Below are 24,306 nucleotides of genomic sequence, written 5' to 3' on the forward strand. Positions count from 1 at the left end.
GGTGCGCTTAATTCACTTCAGCTTTTATGTAAATACATGTTACACACAACACACGCGGTGAAGGAAATAAATAAATAGCACTGTACACAATTCCTATTTTACAGAGTCCACTTACCCAAATACACTCATCTGCCACAATAACAGGTACACTTGAATGAGAGCCATTGCAAAAGCATTTTTTTGTTTTGGATTCTATATGCCTACTGAGAGCAGCTGGTCTAAATATAAACCTGTCTCCTTTACCTATGGTGCCGAAATAGTTCAAATGGCCACTGCAATAAAATCTTTCATTTTTGTCATGGAAAACTAAATTACTAGAAATTACTGTTCACTGAACAGTTTTGGCACCTAATCACATTTTCCAGAGAACTATGTGAACTAAATGTCAAATTCTTCAAACCTAATAAAAAGCTGTGAGAATCCCCTACATTGGGATGGATGCGAGTTCACTCGAAACACTTCACGAGTTGACCACAATACAAAGTATTTTTTCTTTGACTTTGGGTAACATGACCCGAATGTGTATACAAAGTAGACTAATTTACATACAACAATCCTAGCAGTGTCAGTATCAAACCAGGCAACAGAATGGACAAAAAAAAAAGCGTGGCTTTGTTTGCCTCGCGTCTTAAAAGCACATCGATTAGAAACAGTGAGCCAAAAAGCAGCCTAGTGCACAACACTAACTCATATTTTCGGGAGCTGAAACCTCGCAACTTCATTTATGCTCCCTAAATGGTGGGGGTGAAATCAAAGTTTGTTGGCTTGAATTCCCCTTTGATTGAATGAACACCGTCAATCAAATGGGAGCATTATAGTTATGAGATGGATCAATTAAGCAAAGGTAGATTGGATGAGAATCGATTGTCCGGGAATACCTAATGTCGCGTACAGTAATATATTGAAAAACAGCATCTCTTATAAGTAGGCCTGTTTTATGGAATATTTTTGTATTGTTATTTGATAAATATTGATTCTAAACGGCTCCAGATGATATACACAGTTGCGTAATATTTTTGTACGGTTTTAATGGTTTCTGTAATTGCGACTTGTTTGTGGTGGTATTCAGAGACAGATTCGGTCCCATTCAGAAATTTTTTTTTTTTTGCGCCCACTATATCAACAGACACCGGAAAAGAGTTGATGTTTGATACGCTCGTCTGGCTTTACCTCCTCTTTCGCTCCTCCGCCGTATCTGTGACACACGTCTGTCCACCTCACCGACTTGTCCCGCTTGGATGTTAGAACACTGTCGATATCAGTCTCCTCTTCCTCGCCTTCGAGGCTGCCCGAGAGGAAGGCGAGGTCCCTTTGACGTGCGTCCTCTTCGGCCTCCTCGCGCCATCCCTCCGTCCTCCCTCCGGCCCAGCTCCTCCTCCCCTCCACGTCGTCGTCTTTTATGTGTCTCAACTTGGCCATCTCTGTCTCCGAGACGAGGGACCTGTCCTCGCCCTCCTCAAGCGTCTCCCCACACGAGTGTTTTTTTGTCTTGTGGCGACCTCGGAGGTTCAGCATCTGAAATCAAATGCAGGCGTTTGACAGATTTCAGTTCTTTGCCTCATCTTTTTTTTGTTCTCCCTTTCCCTGTAGACACCTGACAAAATTCAACAAAGCCTCTCGCTGATGATTTTTTCCGTACACTGTGAGGCAATTTGCCTATTATTAGACCCTGTTTAATTGTATATTCCATATTTAGTAACATGACTTGATAAAGGCACCTCGTGTAGCATAAAGCCACACTTGTGACAGATTTGCGGTAATGATGGAGCTTGCCACCAACCTTGAAGTCTTTTCTCTTGCGCTGCAAAACAGGTCTCTGAAGGAAGAGGATTTGCTTAGTCGACAAACTCCCATCACTGCAGACACGGATGAAAAAAAAAAAAAAAAAAAAGAAAAGCGGCCCGTTTTATTCCTCCGAGCTGGAATGTGGTGATGCATTCAAAATTATTTCTTCTGTTCAGTGCGTTTTTGAAACACGACAGGTTACAAGGCGAAGGGATCAGCCGAGGCGCTTTTGGCTGACAGATTGAAAAAGTGGTTTCATGTTAAGACATCCGGCATATGATCTGGATTTGTTAGATCTCGCACCATCTGTAATGCGTTTGTTAGGGAGGACTGTCAGCCCTAATCCTTATAAGGCTGAAGCAAAATACGGCACAATGAAACATTGTAGTCCTCATTAGGAAAAGTAAAAATCAAGTGCGTGAGTTTTAGTTCACAGCTGTACCATTTTGAAAAAAATGACAAAAGTTTGGTATTGTTGTCTATCTCGAAGGCGGGAAATGAATGTCTGTTCCCTAGCTATCAATACATCTAGGCGCAGACTTATTTGGATAAAGTTACAGTTGCGTTATCAACATTCAGATGGTTAAAATCACTTCCTGTATAATGCGCTTATTCTGAAAGACAAAGTGCACCGGGAACAGATGTCGCTAAATAGGAGATCCAAAACGCACAACTTTGACTAATAAACAATGTAAAACACTAATGACACTCGCCAACAAGTTGTTACTAAAAAACTTTAATCAGAGATGATTGTCGTTATGAATGAAACTAAATAACTACATCTGTACCTGTTGGTCTTGACGATGGGTGTGGGTAACACACACATGAGCCTCCATCCATAGGGAGCGAGAGACTGCAGCAGCGGGATGTAGTCCGCCTTCACCACCACGCCCTGACCAGGAGAAAAAGTCGCAATATGAAAGACTGGTAAAAAAAATAAATTAATTAAAAAAAAAAAAAGCAACTGTGCCACTTACATCTGTAGCAGTATAGAATCAATATTTATCTAATGACATGACAAAAATAATACATAGTGAGGATTGCTCAACCTTGGCAGAGAGGTCTGTGCCAAGCTCAAATTTTTGGGTGAAGACAGCTCCTTATAACAGCTCTCATTGTGTTGCGCAAGTGTAGCTAATATTGGAATAAAACGGAAAGAAACGCGGCCACCCAAAAATGCGTCACGGTGGGGGGAACATGAAGGAACTCACATTGATGACAGTCCACTGCTCCACCACGATGGCGTCGTAGGAGGTGCTTGTGGTCTCCTCTGTCGAGTTGTGGAAAATGAACACACTGTCTACAGATGAAACCCCGTTATCTGGAGAGAGAAGTAAGATCAGAATCTGAGAAGTGGGGGGTGGGGGGTGGGGGGTGCTCGTGACTCGGAAATGGGTTGAACCCACTCTTGTTTCTCTCATCAACCATCTTATTTATTCCCCATTTCGAATGTCTCACATTGCCGCTGACCTGTTGCACAACAACAATCACACCTCATGTCGCAAACATGGCCGTATTTCCTAGTCCACCGGCCCCGCCCCCCCCCAACAATATAGTCAAATAAATTCTCGGAGTACGCTTTACCATTATCCTCTCTGAGGTGGAAAAAGCCATCAATGAGTTGCGCGCCGTTGGTAAAGTGCTGAGTCATGTGGTCGAGCCAATCCCCATCGATGTCTGCAACAAGCCCCGCCTCCTTCTGAACTCGCAAGGGCACCCGAAGCGAGTAGAACCTCAAAGACGTGTTGAGTTCGCCCGTGGAGTTGTATAAGGCAAACAGTTGCAGCCCTACATGGGAACGCACGGATTAAATATTGAAAAAAATAAAATAAAAAGAAATAAAAAATCAACTCTAGATTGTGATCAAACAGGAAGTGCTATAAACAAGTTACTCACGAGCTTGTGCTGGTGCTGAACGTTCATCCTTCCCCGTCTCGGAGTTTTTCACGCAAATGTGGTTGTTGTTGCAAGTGAGGTCCGAGGCTGATTCTTTTCGGTCTGGCCGGCTCGGAGGTTTGGAATGCCTGGCTGGGGATTCTCGGAGTTCCGGCGGGCTTCGCTCCTCTTGTCCGTTTGTACTCGGCCTTTCTGGACTCAGCTCTTGGGTCTCAGCCGGGTTCTGACTCTCGCGTCGTTGAACTGAGTCTCTGTGATACGAAGGTCGGTTTGTTGCTTCGAGCGACTCTCTGAGGGCGATCTGAATCGGCTCGTTCGATCCCTTTGGGCTGACTTCAGACGGGCGGGCGGGGAAGTCTGCTTCTGAGCTCAGTGAGGCCTTGCGATCCCGCGCCGTCTGCTCTTCACTTTCACGATGCAGCTCTCGAGGTTGAAAGCGCGGGCGGCCCGGCTCCGAGTCGTTACGGCGCGGTTCTGAAGGATCTGTTGGGCTGACTTTAGCGCTGAGGGGGTGTCGGTGAATGGGGGAAGGGCTGGAGTGCAAGGACGACAACTCATCGGGCTCCCAGTTAGCCATGAAGCAGGGCGCCCCACCTGGCTGCTGGAGGAAGCCCACAAACATCACCCCTTGTTCCGCCACATCCTGGATCTGTCGGGGAAGAAGAAAGTGACAATGAAAATCAAATCATCAGACAAATTCACCACATGGACATAATATTGGGACACGCTAGGAAAGCACCCTGAAAGTATTTACTTTAACTAGTGTAATTCAGAATTAATGAATAATTTAGCTGCCGGATTTTCACCAACTCGCATCAATCAAATTGGTTTAGTGACGTACGTTTGTCAGTCATCCGATCAAACAATTCCGTTCATGATCCAAGGTTGTCTTGGAAATGCCTTTTCCCCTTCGGCGAGTTGTGTCATAGCTCGTCACGGAATACTCCACTTGAGGGACGGTAGAGAATCTCATTAGAAGTAGAAGTGGCAAAAGTAACGTATTAACTTTGTACTTTCATAGAAGGACAGATAAAAACTAAAATAATCCACCCTAAAATGGTCTTCCTCACTTTCTTTTTCCCCTTATATTATTTCACTTATTTTAAAGTGGAAGTCAACCCGAACATTTTTTTCAAGAATGTTCCTCGCAGGCCCACTAGTTGAAACACGGCATTCTGATTAATATTGCATTTGTGGAATATAAGCTAAGCAGCAAAATCCACACGTTTTTAGCCACCTCAGGGGGCGGCCATTTTGACACTTTCTGTCAACTGAAAATGACATCACAACTGCTCACAATGACCAATCACGGCTCAGATTCTGAAAACAAGTCAGCCGTAATTGGTCATTGTGAGCAGTTGTGATGTCATTTCCAGTTGACAGAAGACAAAATGGCCGCCCCCAGAGATGGCGAAAAACGAGTACATTTTGCTGCTTATCTTATATTCCACAAAGGCAAAATTAATCAGAATGCCGTGTTTCAACTAGTGGGCCTACTGGGAACATATTCTTGAAAAATATATGGTTGGGTTGACTTCTACTTTGACTGAATATAAAATTGGCCCAATCAATAAAACGACATCCAACAAAATGTATTATTGGTGCAAAATGTTCTTAGCACCAAAACATTTGTCCATATAATACCAATATAATGTAGAGGACAGTCATGGCAACACAATTCTATTCCCCATTCATATGCGGCCATTCTATTTTCTATTTAGAGCCTCATTTACACACGCACAAAGGCAAAAATGATATTCAGCTGAATTAGAACCATGCTAATCATGTCCAAAGATCAAATATTCAAATGACAAAAGGACCTCATCTGCGCCCAATCACGTGTGTGTGTGTGTGTATATGACAGAGTGAGAGAGAGCTGGTGTGTGTGGTTTGTCAGTTGATATTTGCGCTGACAGGCTTGACACGAGCGAAAGCAAGCTAGTGTGGAGCAATAATGAGACACATCTCCCCCCACTTAAACACCTTTCGCCCTCATTCATACCTGTGCGATGCGCGCAGTCTGTGTGTGTGTTACAACACAATAAAAAGCCGCACGCTGGCGTATAAAACCGGACCACTGTGAGTGGCGACAGATTGAGAGTGGGAGGGCTGGCGAGCGCCGGCAGAAGGGAAGATGACAAAATTGAACACGCACGCAGCACACAATCAGTCTGGATGCTTATCTTGAACCCTCCTGCTCCTCTCATCTGATTGGATATTCATATCACGCCGCCGGAGCCGATCACATTAGACTCCGTGATGCGCGTTTCCCATCCAATCAGGTTTCCTTTTGTGGCCGCTCTTTGGGCGTTCAGATGCAAATCTATTCAATAGAGCACATTTTCATTTCCCATTGTTGGGTTGGGGGCAAATTTATAAGCAGGTGAGGAAGTTAAAAAAAAAAAAAAAGTGCTATTCGCCAGGCATCTAAAGGGTTAAAGGAAAAGGCAACCCAAACATATTTTTTTCAAGAATATGTTCTATGCAAGCCCACTAGTTGAAAGAAGGCATTCTGACAAATATTGCATTTGTGGAATAGCATTCGTTTTTAGCCATCTCTGGGGGCGGCCATTTTGTCACTTCTGTCAACTGAAAATGACATCACAGTTGCTCAGGGCTCAGGTAACAACCAATCGCGGCTCACCTGTTTTGTGAAGCTGGGCCGTGATTGGTTAAGTAAATCCGCTGCTTGCGTTTTTTTTTTTCATTCAACATTCAAACTGGGCTCAGGCAACTATGTTATCAGGCTAAGGATTTAGCCATCTGTGGGGGCAGCCATTTTGTGACTTCTGTCAACTGAAAATGACATCACAGCTGCTCGTGGCTCAGGTAACAACCAATCACGGCTCACCTGTTTTCTAAGCCGTGATTGGTCGTGAGCCCTGAGCAGTTGTGATGTCATTTTCAGTTGACAGAAGTCACAAAATGGCCACCCCTTGAGTTGGCTAAAATCGGGTGGATTTTGCTGCTTAACTCATATTCCACAACTATATGAATCAGAATGCCGTGTTTAGACTCGCGTAGCTGCATAGAACGTCAAGAACATTTTTGGGTGGACTTCATTAGAGTGTACACGTGCACCTAACTAATGTTGTGTCCATGTATTCACTGGAAAGTCCAATTGTATTGGCGCACAGTCCTCCATTCACACTGCAACGCAACAGCAGAGTGATAGCATCAACAAAATGCTGCCAAAGAGGGCTTGCGGTAGCATGATTGTACAACACTGATCTCTTTGATTGCGGCCCACAAAGCGGAACATTATTCCCGAGCTTGTGGCCTCGCAATGTGAAAACATTTCTTTGGGAAAAGTGAATAATATTGGCAGCAGTCGGCCTGTTGGCCCCGTTGAACTCACTCACCCTCTTGACGTAGTTCTGAATCACCTCTGGGTCAGCCGCCTGATGACCGGCCGCGCACACGTCTGTCTCCAGACGATGCCTCCACCATCTTTTTTCCTGGCTTTTCTCCCAACTGCAAATTGAGAAATAAAAGCTTTCATAACAAACATCACTCACAAAACATGAGAACATTCACTTCGATTCTGTTCTCATGGAGCAGAAAATGCGGTCATGCTGTTTTAACATTAGCCCGAACGGCCTCCGCTAGGACGCTTTTGCTTTTCATTATCAGCCAGCGGCACCATTACCCACTTCCATTACACTTTGAACGCGTCCCCACTTTATAGGCTGTGGCAGACATTTTGCTCATATTCGTGGGTGCTCACTCAACCGGAATGATCACACCACAACCATCATGTCCGTTTTGGTAGGAAGTGGATGATTTTTTTCCCCCCCCCATTCTCACGCAATCACAATAGATTTATTAGATGGAGAAAAAAAGTTTCAGCTCCCACTTCAAGATGGGATCATAAAAGAAAATAATAATAAAAAAGGAGTGTTGAAATATGCCTCTTCATATTTGGAATGAGGTCAGAGAGAAGGCCGTGGTAATATCATGTGCTCCCGGGCGCGAGTGACGTTCCCGGCTAGATTTGAAACAGTTGATCTGTCACTTTCTCACTCTCCTTTCATTTATTTTATTTTTTTGTATGAAAGGGGCCGGCGGTGATGTGGAGATAAAAGGCCCCGGTAAGAAAGGAAGAAAAAAAAATAAAAAGGATGGTGGGGGACAAAAGAAAGAGCGGCGGGTGTTCATCAATGAAAGAGGATGAAAGCGTGGAGATGGTTTTTGGTGAGGGTTTATGATGCAATCAGCCATCTCCACAGAGACAGGTGTTAGGCAGCAGCCGGCTCGACGGGCGTGGCGCGTCAAAAGCCCAACCAACACCTGCTTGCCTATTCTAGTGTTATTAGGTGTGCATTTTGAAAGTGACCCCTTGAATGAATTTTCTTAAAGCGGAAATCAACCCAAACATATATTTTTCAAGAATGTTTCCAGCAGTTGAAACACGGCATTCTGATTAATATTGCGTTTGTGGAATGTGAGTTAAGCAGCAAAATCCACCCGTTTTTAGCCCACTCAGGGGGCGGCCATTTTGTCACTTCTGTCGACTGAAAATGACATCACAAATGCTCAGGGCTCAGGTAACGACCAATCACGGCTCAGCTTCAGAAAGCAGGTGAGCTGTGATTGGTCCCTGAGCAGTTGTGATGTCATTTTCAATCGACAGAAGTGACAAAATGGCCGACCCCTGAGTTGGCTAAAACAGTAAACGCTTATGACAAATAATGCATCTTTGCCAGCGACAAAGTGACAGGCAGAAAAATCAACTTAATTTTGCTCCAAGTGCCAAAGGTCATTTTTAATTTACTGTTACAAAATCAAAAATATCAACATATCCGCTTGCAGTATTTTTTTTTATTCAACATTCAAAGTGGGCTTAGGCAACTATGCCATCAGGCTAATGATTTTTAATCACGTTAAACCTTACCACAATGTATTGAATTGAATTAGCCCAGTAACATTCAAACACATTTGACAGTCTGCCGTTTGAAATGCAATCGTGCGGTCTCAAATCTTTTACTGTGCAAATGCAGGACTTTAAAAATGACCTGTGATGTGATGTATCACACAAGAGAGGCATTCAATTTTAGAACCACCTGTCTGCATGATACATTTTTCTTTGCTCACCTAATGCTTTGGCCAATGAGCGTAACCTATCAAAATAATGCCACTCAAAGTTGGTTACATGCTACCGTGTATCAATTTGTTAAAAGTGAAAGAATTAGGGCAGCGAGCTGCGCTCAAAAATATCTCCCGCTTGACTCACTCTGCTCTAATTTGACATGAAAAGATGAAAGGTAATTTTTGATGACAATATGTATTTCTCTTTTGGGTGTATACCTTGGGGTTTCTCGCACCAGCACTGCCCGGTGGAGCTGCCGCTGGATGTGGGCGTGATGAGGGCCGCAGGGGTGCACAAACGGGTGGACGGAGACCAGGACGAAACCCTGAGCGTAGAGCTCTCCGACCTGGACGGGAAGTTCTCGGACCGAAGACAGGCAGAGCACCGACGACACTGGCACCTCTGGGGGAGATGACAGACAAATGGAAATGTTCCGTCAAAGTGGATGAGGAGCAAGAGTGTTTGATTATGATCATTCGCACTGTGAGACAACACATGGCATTGTCACGCTAAATTGAAAACTAATTACACGAGAATTACCATCTTCGCTGTGGCCTCACCAGATGCTCAAGTGTGCAAACGCTTTTTTTTTTGTTGTTGTTGCCATATTATATGGTTTGGTGTGCGCTCATAGGACATAAGATGAAACCATCACTTTTCTTTTCGGAAAGTTTAAAATCAGTCGTTTGTCTTTTTAGGAAATGAAGGACTAGTGAATTATGGATGATTAAATACACAAAATAATGGCTTTTATTATTTTGATTTCACCTGAATAGCATGACAGAATCTATACAGACACCAAGAAAACAAATATTTAATTTTAGCAAGGACATTGCTATTTATTTTTCACTGTAATTGTGATGTTAGAAAAAAATGGCAATTATGCACTAAGGCTAACAAATTTAGCATTTTTTTTTTATTGTACAATGAACCACGATTCACCAACCGTGCCATGACTAGTTAAAATCCCTGAGTAATTGAGCCCCCCTCTAAAAACCTTTTTCAATTGTCTGTATGCAAAAGCCATAAAATGGTGGCAAAGCACTATTTTTGTCTGAATGAGATTCGTCTACCCACTTCAAAATAGTTGTTTGGCAGCAACATTCTGTCCAGTAAGACTCCTCAAATCACTTTAACATAGCTCCTGAGCACCAAGATACTAAAAACAAGACTTTTTCAGGCAACCACCCCCGCCCCACCCCGGCAAAAAAAATGTGAACGCAGACCTTCAAATATGTACGTCTGCACTCTGCAAAATTGCTATTTATACTGCACATTAGAGAGCATATAAGGGGTGAAAGACAATGCTATCACATTGCATATTTTTAGCCTATGGAATTAGCAGGGCTCGTTTACAGCTTATTACCACACACAATGAAGAGAACCCCCATACTTCTCACTTCAGTGGAAATGGTTAGCGGAGCTTATCGTACGGGAGCAAAACTGTCACCGCAAATCCGCGAGGGGCATGTTTATGAGAAGCGCCCTCTCGGGGTCGCTGCATTGTCATCAGGTTCGCTTGTGAAAAACGCGGTTTTTTGGGGGGGGGGCGAACGCCAGTGGCGGGCTGCCGAGCGAAGCCAGGTGTGCACTAGAGAGGATCGAAGACATGAAGAAGTGGGGGGAGGCATGTTTGTGCCTGAACGCTTGTCATGCCTCCCGTTCAGTCTCATTTGCATTGGTCTGGAGAAGAGAAAATAACCTGCATAAATTAAAAGGCACAGAAGGAAAAAAAAAAAATGCGAGCCACCTCATTTTCAATTTGTTCTCCATCATCTGGTGTGCTCACACATAGCCAGATGCACACGAGCACGCATGCATATGAAACTGGCCAGTACGGACACAAACGCAGTCTAATAGGGTGAAAAGAATTCAGCCTCGCATTTTTTTTTCCCTAGTGGAAAGCCGCCACATGTCCACACAACAAAAGGTGGGATGTCAAGGGTTACGTCACACAAACATAAAAAGACAAGAACACACTCAACCACACACAAATTGCGCCTCCAACAGGAAAGGGGGGGAGGGGGGGGGAACATCTTGGCACAAATATTTGGAAGCTGGAGAGGCTTTCATCCACCAAACACATAAATGGGTGTCTGTGTGCACGTCTCCAGAACAGCATGGTAATGATTATATTAGCAGCTGGAGAGCATGTTGGTTGGCGCTGGTGGTTAAAAAAGATCCAGTCATTAGTCGCCATTAGCTCCGTGTGGCAAGGCCTCGTTCACCCGCCGCAGAGTTGAAACTTCTCAGTCGGGCACACTAAAGTTATTAGGGTGCAGCGATTAACACTTTGGAGCGCCGTTGATGCCATCTGCCACTGAGGGAATTAAAAAAAAAAAAAAAAAGGCGAACGTCGATGGGACTCATTAGGACGTGCCAGTGAGAGCAAGCAGTGACTCCCGAAAACAAGCATGTGAGCATTTTGACCGACATCAGTGATGAACAGTACAGCGCGTGAGCACAATGTAAACAAGAGAAGCATTTGTTTGTCATCTGTATGTGTAAATATTTAAATAGGCGGATTAGGACATAATGCATATCTGCTCATAGGACACTTCGTCATGCACGCCTGCGCAAAACAATGCGAAAGCTATATCAAAAATGTACCAAAATGATTCGTTGCCAAGACAACTAGAAGCGCCGCAGTGGGAATCCTCCAACTGTATAAGACAAAAGTTAGTCATTTTCTATTTCTTGGAAGGAGAATCAGAAACAGAACTCGTCTTTTTTGGCCAAGTTCATTAAAACAGTGAATTTGTCTCTGGTCGTTGAAGCCACTTGAGTACAACAAAAAACAAGCAAAATGCCCCTGAGATGGGCAAAAACGGGTGGATTTTACTGCTTAACTCATAGTCCACAAACACAATAATCAGAATGCCATGTTTTTGACTAGTGGGCCTGTATAAACCATTTTTAGGTTGACTTCATCTTTAACACTTTCCATATGGTACACCACTGTAAACTACAATGAAAACATTTTTAATTGAACCTTTTTTGGGGAACATGCTTATATTTTCATTCATTTGTACTTTTTTTCATGCAGCTCTTATATTGGCCTTATTACATTTCAGGTGTACCTAATGTTGTGGCCAGCAGAAGTATATGATGTGACACATGACCCTTTATATCACTATCTATATTTGAAGGGTATGCATGGCTAGCGCTTTTTGAAAATTCTATATGAATAAATTATATGCTTGACTATAAAGTATGTATTGTGGCACAGCACCCAGCCAATGTGTGTTCCAGAGAGAGGAAGAATTAAGCCTGCCAGGTGACGAATGAGGATTAGGGCTCACAGGCGCCCTCAAGGCTTATCCTCGCCTTGCTGCAGGTTCACTTTTTTATTCAGATTGCCCTCTAATGACTTGCAGAGGTTTCAGGCGGGGATCTGTGCCAAAACGGTGGCTATAAAACAATCAACTTCCTGGAGCCAGGAGCTCCCTACAGCTCTGGGAATGCAGCCACGGGCTACAAAGGTTGTTGGTCAGCATCTGTGGAGAGGGCTCCACTTAAGAGGAAATGTGTCAGGAAAAAAAAAGCAGCTCGGAGCTTAAGCCTGCCGTATGCGAAGCGACGCAGCCCAACACGACTCAAGCGTCTCGATGTTTGTCGGTTTCGAATTTTCATGAGCGGCAGATCTTCGGTCACTGGTTTTGCTGAGATTCAATATTCGAATCACAGGTGAACGTTGTCGCAACCTTGTAGAGGTAACGGCCAATAAAAATTCAATTTCGTATCACATACGTTTTTACAACAAAAATTCTATTGTTGGGGGCGGAGCGGCATCCAGCCATCTGACGCCGAGCCATACCAATACATTTGGGTCAGACTAATTAATTGGCCGTCTGATATTAGATGAATAGATTACATTTGATATTTTTGCCTCTTTTTTTTACACATTAACATATTACAACATAAGATAAACATCATGACAGTCTAACAAAAAACAAACAAAAGTCACCCCCTGCCCCAGTAAAATATTCTGCCTGTAATGCATCTTTATTATTCTAAGCATTGAGGGACCAAAAATATACGTTTTTATCCATTTGATATATTCTTAAAAATAATCTGCAGAGGATATCAGTTAGCGGAATTTTATTCAGAAAAATAGCAGAATTGAAATCAGCCTAAAAAAAAAATCTGTATCTTTGGGCCCTATTAAACATTGGATTTTACAATGATTTAATATGTTCGTATTTTCATAATTTCATATGTATAGGTAGCTAGAAAAGCAAAGCGCGGAGAGTCTCTGTCATCGAAACTTCAGTCGTTGAATGGAGCCACCACCCTCTGAATGATCCACATAGTTTTATTTCTCTCCCATTTCCTCTTGGTACAGTACTGTATATATGTTCCTCAGAATGTAGTTCCCCAATAAGAACACCAGGGGTCAGTTTTTCCCTTGGAGCGATTTGGTCTATGTACAAGGTGAGTTACCGAGTTGCTTTTACGCAACTGTCCAGTTCAGTTGCATCGCCTTTTAGGCGTATTCACGTTGTGCTTCTGTGATTTTCAGTTTGGCTTGCTTTTATTTTGACACACTGCCATCTCGGTTGGCCATCTCTCGGTCGACATGAAAGATGTGCCTTGGAGAGGAACTCTGTCATACTACCGCTTTAAATCATCTTGCGTCGCAAGTGTTCAAATGCTCCCTTGAATAAGTGCAGGGCACATCTCGCTAAGTGATGGATTTGTCTTTCACGGGGGTGTCTCGACCAAATAGATCACATACGCGAACGTGCTGATAGCACAGATGTATGATGTAGGAATATGTGACATTTCATCAGCAGAATGCATGTATCATAGCGTGCTTATTCACTCGATGGACTGTTCGAAATCGAATCAAATTGAACACAGGAGTTGCATACATACATATATACATATATATATATACATACATATATAAATATACATACATATATATATACATACATATATATACATACATATATATATACATACATATATATACATATATATACATATACATATGTATATACACATATATATACACACATATATATACATATATATACACACATATATATATACATATATATATACACATACATATACACACATATACATATATACATATATATATATATATATATATATATTTACATACATTTATACATATACACATATATTTACATATATACATATATATATACATACATATATACATACATACATATATACATATATGTATACATATATACATATATATGTATACATATATACATATACACATATATATGTATACATTTATACATATACATATATATACATATACATATATATATATATACATATACACATACACATATATACATACATACATACATAAACATATATACATACATACATATACATATATACATACATACATATACATATATACATACATATATACATACATATATACATACACACATATATACATACACATACATACATATATACATATACATATATATATACGTATACATATATACACATATACATATACACATACATATATATATATACACATACATATATATATATATATATATATATATATATATATATATACATACATACATATGTACATATACATCTATATTATCTATATACATATACACATACTGTATATACATACACACATATACACGTATATACATACACATTCATACATACACACATACACATTCCCACACACACACACACACACATTTATACATATATGTACACATACATATAAATACACATACATACAGATTATTATTTTGTAATGAGATGTCCATTTGTGTAAATCGAGAAGAAATCTAAATATATACCAAATAACACCACTATTTAAAGCCTAAGCACATGCATCCACATCTGCGAACTTAGCTGAGAATTAGCCACATGTTGTAGTTTTAATGAGCCGAGTGGTCCCCGTCGCTGCAGGGCAGCACAAAGTCATCAGCAGCTTCTGTCCCGCGGCGCGGCACGGCACCATACCGAGTCCCTCACACATCCTCCACTCTCACACCTCTTTAAACAGATTTTTTTTTTTTCATCCTCCAGCATCTTGACCAGACGCAACTAACACTTGCGTCTCTTCTCCACTAAAAGGGGCCCTTAGTCTCGCACCCTCTCATTACTGCATCACATTCTTTGCCTCTGCTTCACCGGTCACTGTCTGTACTCTGGACCTTCATACAGTCAAGATGACATTTCAAGGCGAGATGATGTCATAGGGTGCAGCTGTTGGATGATAAAAGCGTAATAAGGCATTCGATTTGCGCTTTATGGCAAGGCGGAGGGCAACACGTGAGATGTCTGACCCGCAGGCCAACTATGCGAATGCCGAGTGGCCACATTAAGTCACCATGACCTAGTCAGACTCAGACTGACTTAGTCACACTGAACTAGTGGAACCTCTCAATTTGGAGTCCCCTCAGGTTATAAAAATGAGAATTTGAACCCCATTTTCAGGGGGGAAAAAAAACCCTCTTCTTTTGATGGACTGAAGTTTGGCATGTTATGTGACACCTACACACACTCTAAAAGAGCATCAACGGATTAACTCATGGCTTTTTTTCATTTAAATTTTTTTTTTTACTTTTTGACACAATATTCCTAAAGGAGCATCAGCCTCAACAAGTTGTGTTTAGAAGAAGACGGAAAAGAGAAGACACTCCATCAGAATTACATAAGGTAAGTAGACTGCAGTGCCAAAATAGCCATGGTCACTTGTTAGAAGCGAACAAATGATCACATATGTGTGCCGATCAGCATCAGCTGAAAAAGATCAGCTTTGAGTATTTTCCTCATTTCTAAATGTCACAAAGTGACAGAGTAGTCCTGGGCTACAAAGATATCTCCAAATGAAACAAAATAGCTTCATTTTACATTACACAATTTAACCTTTGGGGTCTTTAGTACCGATATTTTCAGAATGACATTAAAGACTTGGCTTTAGGCAGCAGTCTCTGGTGGGCGGGGACTCTCAAAAAGCATCACTCCCCAGACAATGTGCTCAGAGTGAGAAAGAAATGGCCACAAGCTTTTGCCAGTATCCACAGCTCGTTATGAAAAATAGGCACAGAGTGAGATGTGGAAATATTTTTCTTACACCTTAATATTAACCGAATAAGCTTGTCCTATCTTTGTCCATTTTGAGTCAATTCCAGCTAAAGCTAAAAAAAACAAAAAAACAGTCTTCTCTGTGATCCAGCGTCTGAGGAGAAAATACTTCTCTGAGAACCCCACTTCAGTTTAATACACAGTCACATATCTCAGAGGGTGAAGCGGCTGTGATATTTGTTTTTCATTACAGTGTAAGAGTCGTCAAGTCACGCTGGCAGGCAAATGTTATTATTAATGGCAACAAAATTGAATTAGAGTGTGGACTTGACCGCGGGTCTTTTTTTCAATGTCATGAACAGACATGAGGATGCCTATATCGACCCCTTACACACACAGGCGCTCGCGCAAATACAAATAAATCCCTTTCCTGGGAATGAGGTCTCTCAATCTCCACAAACAATCAAATAATCCTCCAGGAATCCTTCACTCCTCTTGCTCTCTGTATCGCAAATGGAGGGAGAAGGGCGGAAAGCACACCCACACACACACACGCACAAACACACACACACAATCAATTCATAATAGCCATGTGAGTAGAGCCATCTTATGGCTGCTCAGATGGCATCAAGGAGTTTACCATATAAATTACCTACCTGTCTGCTTGAAGATAACAGTAACTCTGTTCTCAAAGAGACAAAAAAATGTTTGATGGGCGGAGGGGTGAAACGGTTTACGGTTTCACCGGGTAGCATTTTAGACGCGGGGCCGACGCATCAAATCTTGAATCATCTCCACGATCACCATCCACAAGCTATCGATGGTGTGGTGGGCGCGGTACCAAATGCACAGCCAGCAACAGGTTTTTTGAAGCAATATTCTGATAATCATAATTCTGATTATGATATAAATATTTTAATTAGTACCTTTAAAGCGGAAGTCAACCCAATCCAGAATATGTTCTATGCAATCCCACTAGTTGAAACAGGGCATTCTGATAAATAATGCGTTTGTGGAATAAGTGTTAATCCACTCGTTTTTAGCCATCTCTGAGGGCGGCCATCTTGTCTTCTGTCGACTGAAAATGACATCACAACTGCTCACAACGACCAATCACGGCTCAGATTGAGAAAACAGGTGAGCTGTGATTGGCCGTTGTGAGCGGTTGTGATGTCATTTTCAGTCAACAGAAGACAAGATGGCCGCCCCCGGAGATGGCTAAAACCGAGTGCATTTTGCTGCTTAACTTATTTTCCACAAACGCAAAATTAATCAGAATGCCGTGTTTCAACTAGTGGGCCTGCTGGGGACATATTGTTGAAAAAAATATGTTTGGGTTAACGTCCGCTTTAATAACCTTATGTGGAATAGAAAAGGGCCTTAACGTCAACTGCTCCATGCAATTAAAAGCATAGACTTGTCCGAGCCAAATTAGAAAATAGCCCAACCCTCGGATAAAAGCGGTGCCTGTTTTTTTTGGCCATATATTCTACAAAATTCATGCCTATCATTTGTTCTCAAATGATTTCAGGCTGCTAGATGTTGTTGGATTCTATCAGACAAGAGGGTTCGTTGTTGTCAAAGCTAGCTTGTCCCCAACTGTTAGCGACGTTGTGTCTGCTGTCACGTCCGTTACAGTGTTGCTTCGGAGAGTCACCCGCAGAGGATTTCAGTGAGCTTCTTGCACCTGTTTCGGCTTGTCGCTTCATATTGTACACGGCGCTCACTTGTAGAAAGCCATGAGGGGAGAGCAGCCGTTTTGTTCTATCTGCTTTTAACACTTCCCCTCACTTTGCTCGCTTTTCCTCCGCATCAACAGTCCACACAAGCAACACAACGGAAGGATTTGTATATTTAGAAACCGCATGCCTCTGGAGGATTCTCGTCAAACTTTTGTCAAGACGCTGCGAGCGCACACCCACACATTAGCGGACTATTTTTCAATATTCATTGAATGATGCGGGGGGGGGGGGGGGGAACACATCAGCATTGTGTGAGGGGGAGGGCACGTCGAGTGCACAGTACAGTGAACTTTCAACACACACACATACCACACATACAGATTTTATAAGCTTTTTTTGCCTTTAGGACTCTCAGAGTAAGAAGACAACTGTTCAGCAGAGTTGCTGACCTAAACATTTCATTTCTCTGGTTAAAGTTGGAAAAGCAACTTGGAAGTTTAAACATGGCGCAAATCACAATGGCGGAAAAAAACAACAACTTTGGAGTTCTTTGGTGGCGGGGGCGTATTAGAAAAAAAAAAATCTCTCAAATGCTTTGGCTGAGGACCAAATGGCAATTATATGGAATGTGTCTCCAAGTGGAACTGTGACAAATGAGGAGACCTCAGCTAACATTTGACTTTTTTTCAGTGTTGCCTTTTAGCAATTGACCGTTTACGCCGGGGTCACCTACCTTTTTGAAACAGAGAACTACATCTTGGGGAGTTAATAATGCAAAGAGCTACCACATTGCGCTTAAAGTGGAAATCAACCCAAACATTTTTCTTTTCAAGAATATGTTCTATGCAAACCCACTAGTTGAAATAGGGCATTCTGATAAATATTGCGTTTGAGGAATAAGTGTTAATCCACTCGTTTGTGCCATCTCTGGCAAGACCATTTTGTCTTCTGTCAACTGAAAATGACATCGCAACTGCTCACAAAGACCAATCACGGCTCAGATTCAGAAAACAGGTCAGCCATGATTGGTCGTTGTGAGCAGTTGTGATTTCATTTTCAGTCGCCAGAAGACAAAATGGCTGCCCCCAGAGATGGCTAATAATTTGTGGATTAACACTTATTCCACAAACCCAATATTTATCAGAATGCCCTGTTTCAATTAGTGGTCTTACATAGAACATATTCTTGAAAAAAATACATTGACTTTCCACTAAAATTATATACAGTACATGCTAAAATTACTTTTAATGATGAGGTCTTCATAATTAAATGTATCTATGTGAAGATAGTGATCAGAGATTTGCCTAAAAGACTCAATTTGACTGATTTAGAATTTTTGAGCCTCGTCTTGGACTTGAAACATACGACTTCTCACATCTTCCCCGTTTACATTTGAAAATTTGCATTTTCAAGGTAGTGCGCGATCTATTTTGCATTTGAAAGAGAAGTTGCTTCTTGTGTAATGCGCGCAAATCTGGCAACCCATCAGGATGTTACGATACGGAGTGCAGAGGCCATCTCATGAAGCAAGTATCTTGGAAGGAGCTCGGAACATTAAATACGGATTCAAGGATTATGCTTTTGATAAAAACCGGGGAAGAAAAAGAAGGGCGACATGCAAGATTTGCAACTCAAAGATAAGAGACGACATCTGACTTCACCCATTGCTATAAAACCCACAAAAACGCGACAGCAAGATTGCTAACTTGACCCGCTTGATTTCTTCCACAGTAACTCGGGACTAGCTTGAAACTTTGTCATCATATCGAAACAATGAACGACACAATACTGTGCTGAGATAGGTAATGTGTTAGCCAAAAAAAAGACCAAAAAAAAAAAAGTGACCTGATTTTTCCGAGTATTCAAGGAAGTGTTGTTGAGTCACTCAGCCTCGCCGGATTCACAGTTAAACTCATGCCAAAATAATTGAGCGTTTTATCAAGACTATCCATACCTTCTTTCCCCAAGAGAAAATCCAGGAAGTGGTACGTGTAGGACACTCCTACTTTGGTCTCCACCTGAGGCCTTCGCAGTGTGGAGTAGATGTTGCCAGGGCTTTGCGTCTCTTCGGCTTTGCGCAACTTAGGGAGCCTACAACCCATATCTCTGCAAAGAGTAGACAAAGCCATGAGCAGATATTGCCGCGAAAAAACTGCATTGATAGTTTCTAAATACGCATATAAAGTTTCTAAATATAGAAACATTCACACTTTCTCTGAAGTGCGTCTACATTTCAGTGTGCAATCTCCCGTTGTGGGAAATAATGTATTTCTTTCTCTCATGCACCCGTCTCCATCCCACACACACACACACACACGGCGCAATGCAATAATGGTGAAATATGAAACTGTCGCCCATTACCTGCTTGCCAGGCTGTGATACGGACGTCTCCTAATCAAACGTGGCTGATTGGGAGCGACATGTTTGATCAGAACGAATTAAAGCCGAAATGAGAGTGATTTCCTGCCCTGTCAAGCGCGGCGACGCGACACCAGACAGAGAGGAGCGGATAGAGGAGAAGCTAAGATGGCGAGCGTGTTTGGAGCGCCATCCAATTTATATGTTGATCCACAAGGTCAGCATTCCATCACAAAGAGATTTCTTCAAGACTGCGCCAGCCCAACAGGCAATTAAAATGACAATTTATAGCGGTCAAAATTCCCCTCTTCTCTTTTGCCGGTTTACAGCGGGCAATATGGATCCAAAGCGCTGGGACGTACAGCAGCGAAAAGAGGATTGACAAACAACGTTGGATGGAAGGCAGAGGGGCCAAGTAGAAACTATGACATGTATGACGAGTTGACAAAAATCAAATCAAGCAAATGACATGTGACAGGCTGGCTAACCTCCAACCGTCAATTACACGTAATATCCCATCCGCCACGCTTTGCAAGAGTCACATTGGGAGGTGTGTGTATGGACGCGTGTCCTCGCTGAAGGCCGGCCTGCATCTCCACTTGGCGAAAGACAAAGTGCACGGACATTAACTCGGCTAATGAGACTAACAGATGAAAGCGTGTGTGTTAGAGCATCTCCAAAGGCTGGGAAGTGAAAGGGGGAAAAAAAAGATGCATTTTCATACACCGTTTATCTTGAAACATTTGCACATCCTCATGTTAGCTTGGAGCTATTCAGACGATACAGTATTGCACTATTATCAAAGTGTTTGTGCGAACTGTGTAGAATCAGAAGTAACTTAATATTTTAGCAAGAGGACATTAGACACTAGTCTAAACTTGATATTCTGATTAATATTGTGTTTGTGGAATATGAATAAAGCAGCAAAATCTACCCGTTTATGCATCTCAGGGGGGCGGCCATTTTGAACTTCTGTCGACTGGAAATGACGTCACAGTTGCTCATGGCTCAGGTAACGACCAATCATGGCTGAGCTTCAGAAAACGGGTGAGACGTGATTGGTTGTTACCTGAGCAGCTGTGATGTCATTTTCTGTCGAAAGCAAGTCACAAAATGGCGGATCCTGAGATGGATAAAAATGGGATTTTGCTTCTTAATTCAGATTCCGCAAACACATTTGTAATCAGAATGTCGTTTTTAGACTAGTGAGGGTGTATACAACATCGGGGTTGACTTCCACTTTAAGAACTTTTTTTTTTTAATGTTATTAGATAAATATTGATCCTGAATTGATCCGCATTGCGTAGCCGAATGCTGTTAAATTGCACTTTTTGTATTGTATTGATAGTTTCTACAAATGTGATGTGGCAGTGGTGGCATTAGGAGGTGGATTAAGTCATTAAGTCCCCACGTATGGTACATTAGTGCCGATAGTACCAATGGGCATTGCCATTGATTAATTGTTCTGCTACCATATGTCACAACTCCAACATTGGGAGAGAGCCTTTCCCGTCCAATTGGAACGAAGAGCAATTAATCAACTAATGGATTGTTAATTTTCCCCATAATTGATCGGTGTAATTTAGTCAAAAGCACACCCCCAATCGATGGGGCACCTTCGTGGACGAAAAACGGATTGTTTGCGTGCTTGCATGGCTTTTCTCCTGCTACCTAACATATTCCAAAATCTTATTGAAGAATAAATGACCCGCACTAATATGTGTGAATGGCAATTTGTCTATTTGTACCCTGCAATGTATGCTGGCTAGCTAGCAGTATTTCTAACTTCCTTATCTCACTATCAATACAATTTTTTTTCTCCAATGAGTCTAGTTCCTTCTTGGCCCTCTCGCTCACTCTCCATCCATCCATCCATCCAACCTTCTGTCCACTCAGTCCACTCAGTCCATCTGTCTGGTGGCTCATAAGATTTCCCGCCACAGACGGGATCCCCCGCTGAGCCCATTTAGAGGCGTAATCGACAAGAATGCTTCCAGCCAGCCGCCGCGATGCCTGAGTTATGACCAGTTTCGAGCGTTGCCAAACGATTTCGCTCCGAAGCCTCAGCAAGCACACCGTCTACGCATGGAGTCAGGTCAACCTCGTGGTTGAAGGATGAGATGCAGACGAAGACGCAAATGAAGAAGTAAGGCTGTACTTGAGGAGAAACTCAAGGAAGTTCACGACTCAAGCACCCCCCCCCACACACCCACTGCCGCTTCTTCTTTCTCCACATGTTGACTTCAAACAGAATCTTACCGCTCTCACACAAGCAGCAAAAAGGGCCTTGACTGCAAAAAAAAAAAAGAGAAGAAAAACTGCCATTAAACATGAAGCGACGGGAGGCAGATAAAAAGCCAGGCAAAAGGGGGGAACGCAAACTAAGGAAGGCAGACGGGACTACAGCGGAAGGCTTCTCATTTGAGAATCTCTTGTAAGAGAGTCTTGGAAATGACAGGATTTTACGTGAGAGTGTAATCCGTCTGCTCTGCTATACCTCTTGAACACACACACACACACGCACACCAAGGACGGGAGGGGGTGTCTTGTTTGGATTGGCGCAACAGACGTACGTCCACCAGGGAGGGAGAGTCTGACCGAGCTTGAGAACATTCAAAGTAGTAAACAGCTGGAGCCACTGGGGAGGCTCCACTCATCCAGTGAACCTGATCACTCACCTTCAAATGCTAAATTATGGACATTTTCATTTCTATTGCCAAGCAGCCAACAATGCTGACATCATTATTTTTTTAACTTTGCAGACTTTTACACTTGGACAGCTTTTGAGCTCAAAATTTGTCCATTTGTGTGCAATTGTTCTGCTGTAATAAATGGTTAAAAGGGCATCAAAGACTGTGGCTCTCCTTGCCCACATGCGAGGGCATTACTAGTGGTGCATTTGCTATTTACCACTGCATTTAACAAACTGTAATTTCCAATGCACATCTTCTTTATAAAAGGGTGTACTGTATATAATGTGTTCAATGTGTGCATAGGTGACATAAGGTGGTCGTTTATGCACTTAGTTCTCTTTCCTGTTTTATATCATGCAGCTAGTATCAGCGAATGAGGGCCCTGCTGACTCATCGCGTGTCCATTAGAGCGAGAAATAACAAATAAAGGGAAAAGAAAGGCCGACAGCATGGCAAATTTGCCCTCTGGCAACATTAAAATGTTTTCACGAGGCTGAAAAAACATGACATATATCTGAATTTTTGCCATTTTAAATTTCACCAGGTGAAAAAAATGTTTCATTTCCAATGGACACCTGGCCAAGCAGTCAACGTGTGACGGAAAAGTTCCAGGAGGGGTATCACAAAAGATACATTTTAAACAAAAACTACAAGTGCGCCCATTAATAGTGGGCATTTACTTTGTTCAGTGCGTGAGAAGAGGAAAACACATTGGCTCACCACGCCTTGAGCATCGGACAGTTCCTCGCTGAGAAAAACATCCCCTACTCGACGAATGACGCTCCGTGTAATTTCCTTCCACTTCCCCAAGCTCAAAGGGGTCATTCTGAGGGCGATTTTTGAAGACTCGGACGAAATCAAGGATCCCGGAAGAATTTTTCAAGGATTACATGAAGGCGTGGCAGAGAAGGCTGACCCCAGAGGGATTACTTGGAAGGGGAAAACTTGTAGTTTGGACTTGAAATATATCTTGGCAGTTCTCACACAGCAGCATCATTAGCTCCAAAAATCCTTAATTTTCTTTGGTTTAATCTCACATTGGTCTTTTTTTTCCCACAACTGAATCTAACAATTCAAAACACAGGAGCTGTCCATTGAATTAGTTTTGTCTGTTATCATAAATAGAGCAAAAAGTTTCAAATAAGATCGTTTCATCTCTGCTTGCAGGCATGGAGAATCTTAAAAGGAGTTCAGCTCATGTAAAACACTCGCAATTGGCTTCCAATAATCAATCTATAAATCAAAAAGAAACGTCTGAACACCATTTTGTCTGCAAGAGGCGCACAACTGACGAATTGATTTCACGTAATTAACCGATAGCTTCCCACTTTCCCACGACTGCAAGACGAAAACTTTAAAAAACATCTCGTGAGATGTCACGCAGCCATCATTTGCTTGGTTAAAAAAGAAAAACACTCAAATGTCAGCCAAAAAGGGAAAGGGGAGCAAAAACTCACCGAGCTTGGTGCTCGTCAGTGGGAGCACAATCAATCTGTCGGCGTGAGATCCTCGGCACGGCTGGAGGGGATGAGACGCGTGGATCCTGTGGACTCGAAGGCTTCCAGAATGTGGCGTGGAGCTCTTACTAAGCAGGGCGCTCCGCTCCCAGCTCACTCACTTGCAAGACTTTTTTCGACTAAAACGCCCCTTTGTTTTTCTTTACGTCCACGCCCCCATCAGGTAGCACTTATACTGCTTCATCCGGCCAATAACGCCCACGTTTCGGTGCCATTAACCCCGT

General features: G+C 42.4%; 2 protein-coding genes across 3 annotated transcripts in view; one reads left to right on the top strand and one right to left on the bottom strand.

Annotated features, from left to right (window-relative positions):
- Positions 1-2: 2 nt before the first annotated feature.
- rftn1a (raftlin, lipid raft linker 1a) lies at positions 3-24,196 on the bottom strand. The gene is made up of 10 exons (XM_086014169.1): positions 24,023-24,196; positions 19,469-19,620; positions 8,989-9,172; positions 7,044-7,155; positions 3,682-4,330; positions 3,370-3,573; positions 2,997-3,106; positions 2,574-2,677; positions 1,781-1,856; positions 3-1,515 (listed from the first exon to the last, which is right to left on the bottom strand). The coding sequence occupies exons 2-10, from the start codon at positions 19,614-19,616 to the stop codon at positions 1,120-1,122; spliced, it is 1,983 nt and encodes a 660-aa protein (XP_085870295.1). The 5' UTR covers positions 19,617-19,620; positions 24,023-24,196; the 3' UTR covers positions 3-1,119.
- The window catches only part of LOC147132308 (inactive phospholipase C-like protein 2), a 36,457-nt gene continuing 27,214 nt past the window's right edge, over positions 15,064-24,306 (top strand). For both annotated transcript variants that reach the window (XM_086014153.1, XM_086014154.1), the window contains exon 1: positions 15,064-15,463. The gene's annotated coding sequence lies outside the window, so the exon portion shown is untranslated. The remainder of the gene's footprint in view (positions 15,464-24,306) is intronic.

Source organism: Filicampus tigris, chromosome 18, assembly GCF_054856515.1.
Source record: "Filicampus tigris isolate MCC_2025a chromosome 18, RoL_Ftig_1.0, whole genome shotgun sequence".
NCBI lineage: Eukaryota > Metazoa > Chordata > Actinopteri > Syngnathiformes > Syngnathidae > Filicampus > Filicampus tigris.

Excerpts from the sequence above, each read along its gene's own strand:
- rftn1a (XM_086014169.1), bottom strand. The coding sequence starts at position 19,616 with ATGGGTTGTAGGCTCCCTAAGTTGCGCAAAGCCGAAGAGACGCAAAGC. Across the intron at positions 9,173-19,468 it reads TTTTCTCTTGGGGAAAGAAG|AGGTGCCAGTGTCGTCGGTG; the intron begins GTATGGATAGTC and ends CATCTCCCCCAG. Across the intron at positions 2,678-2,996 it reads AGCAGTGGACTGTCATCAAT|GGCGTGGTGGTGAAGGCGGA; the intron begins GTGAGTTCCTTC and ends TCTCCTGGTCAG.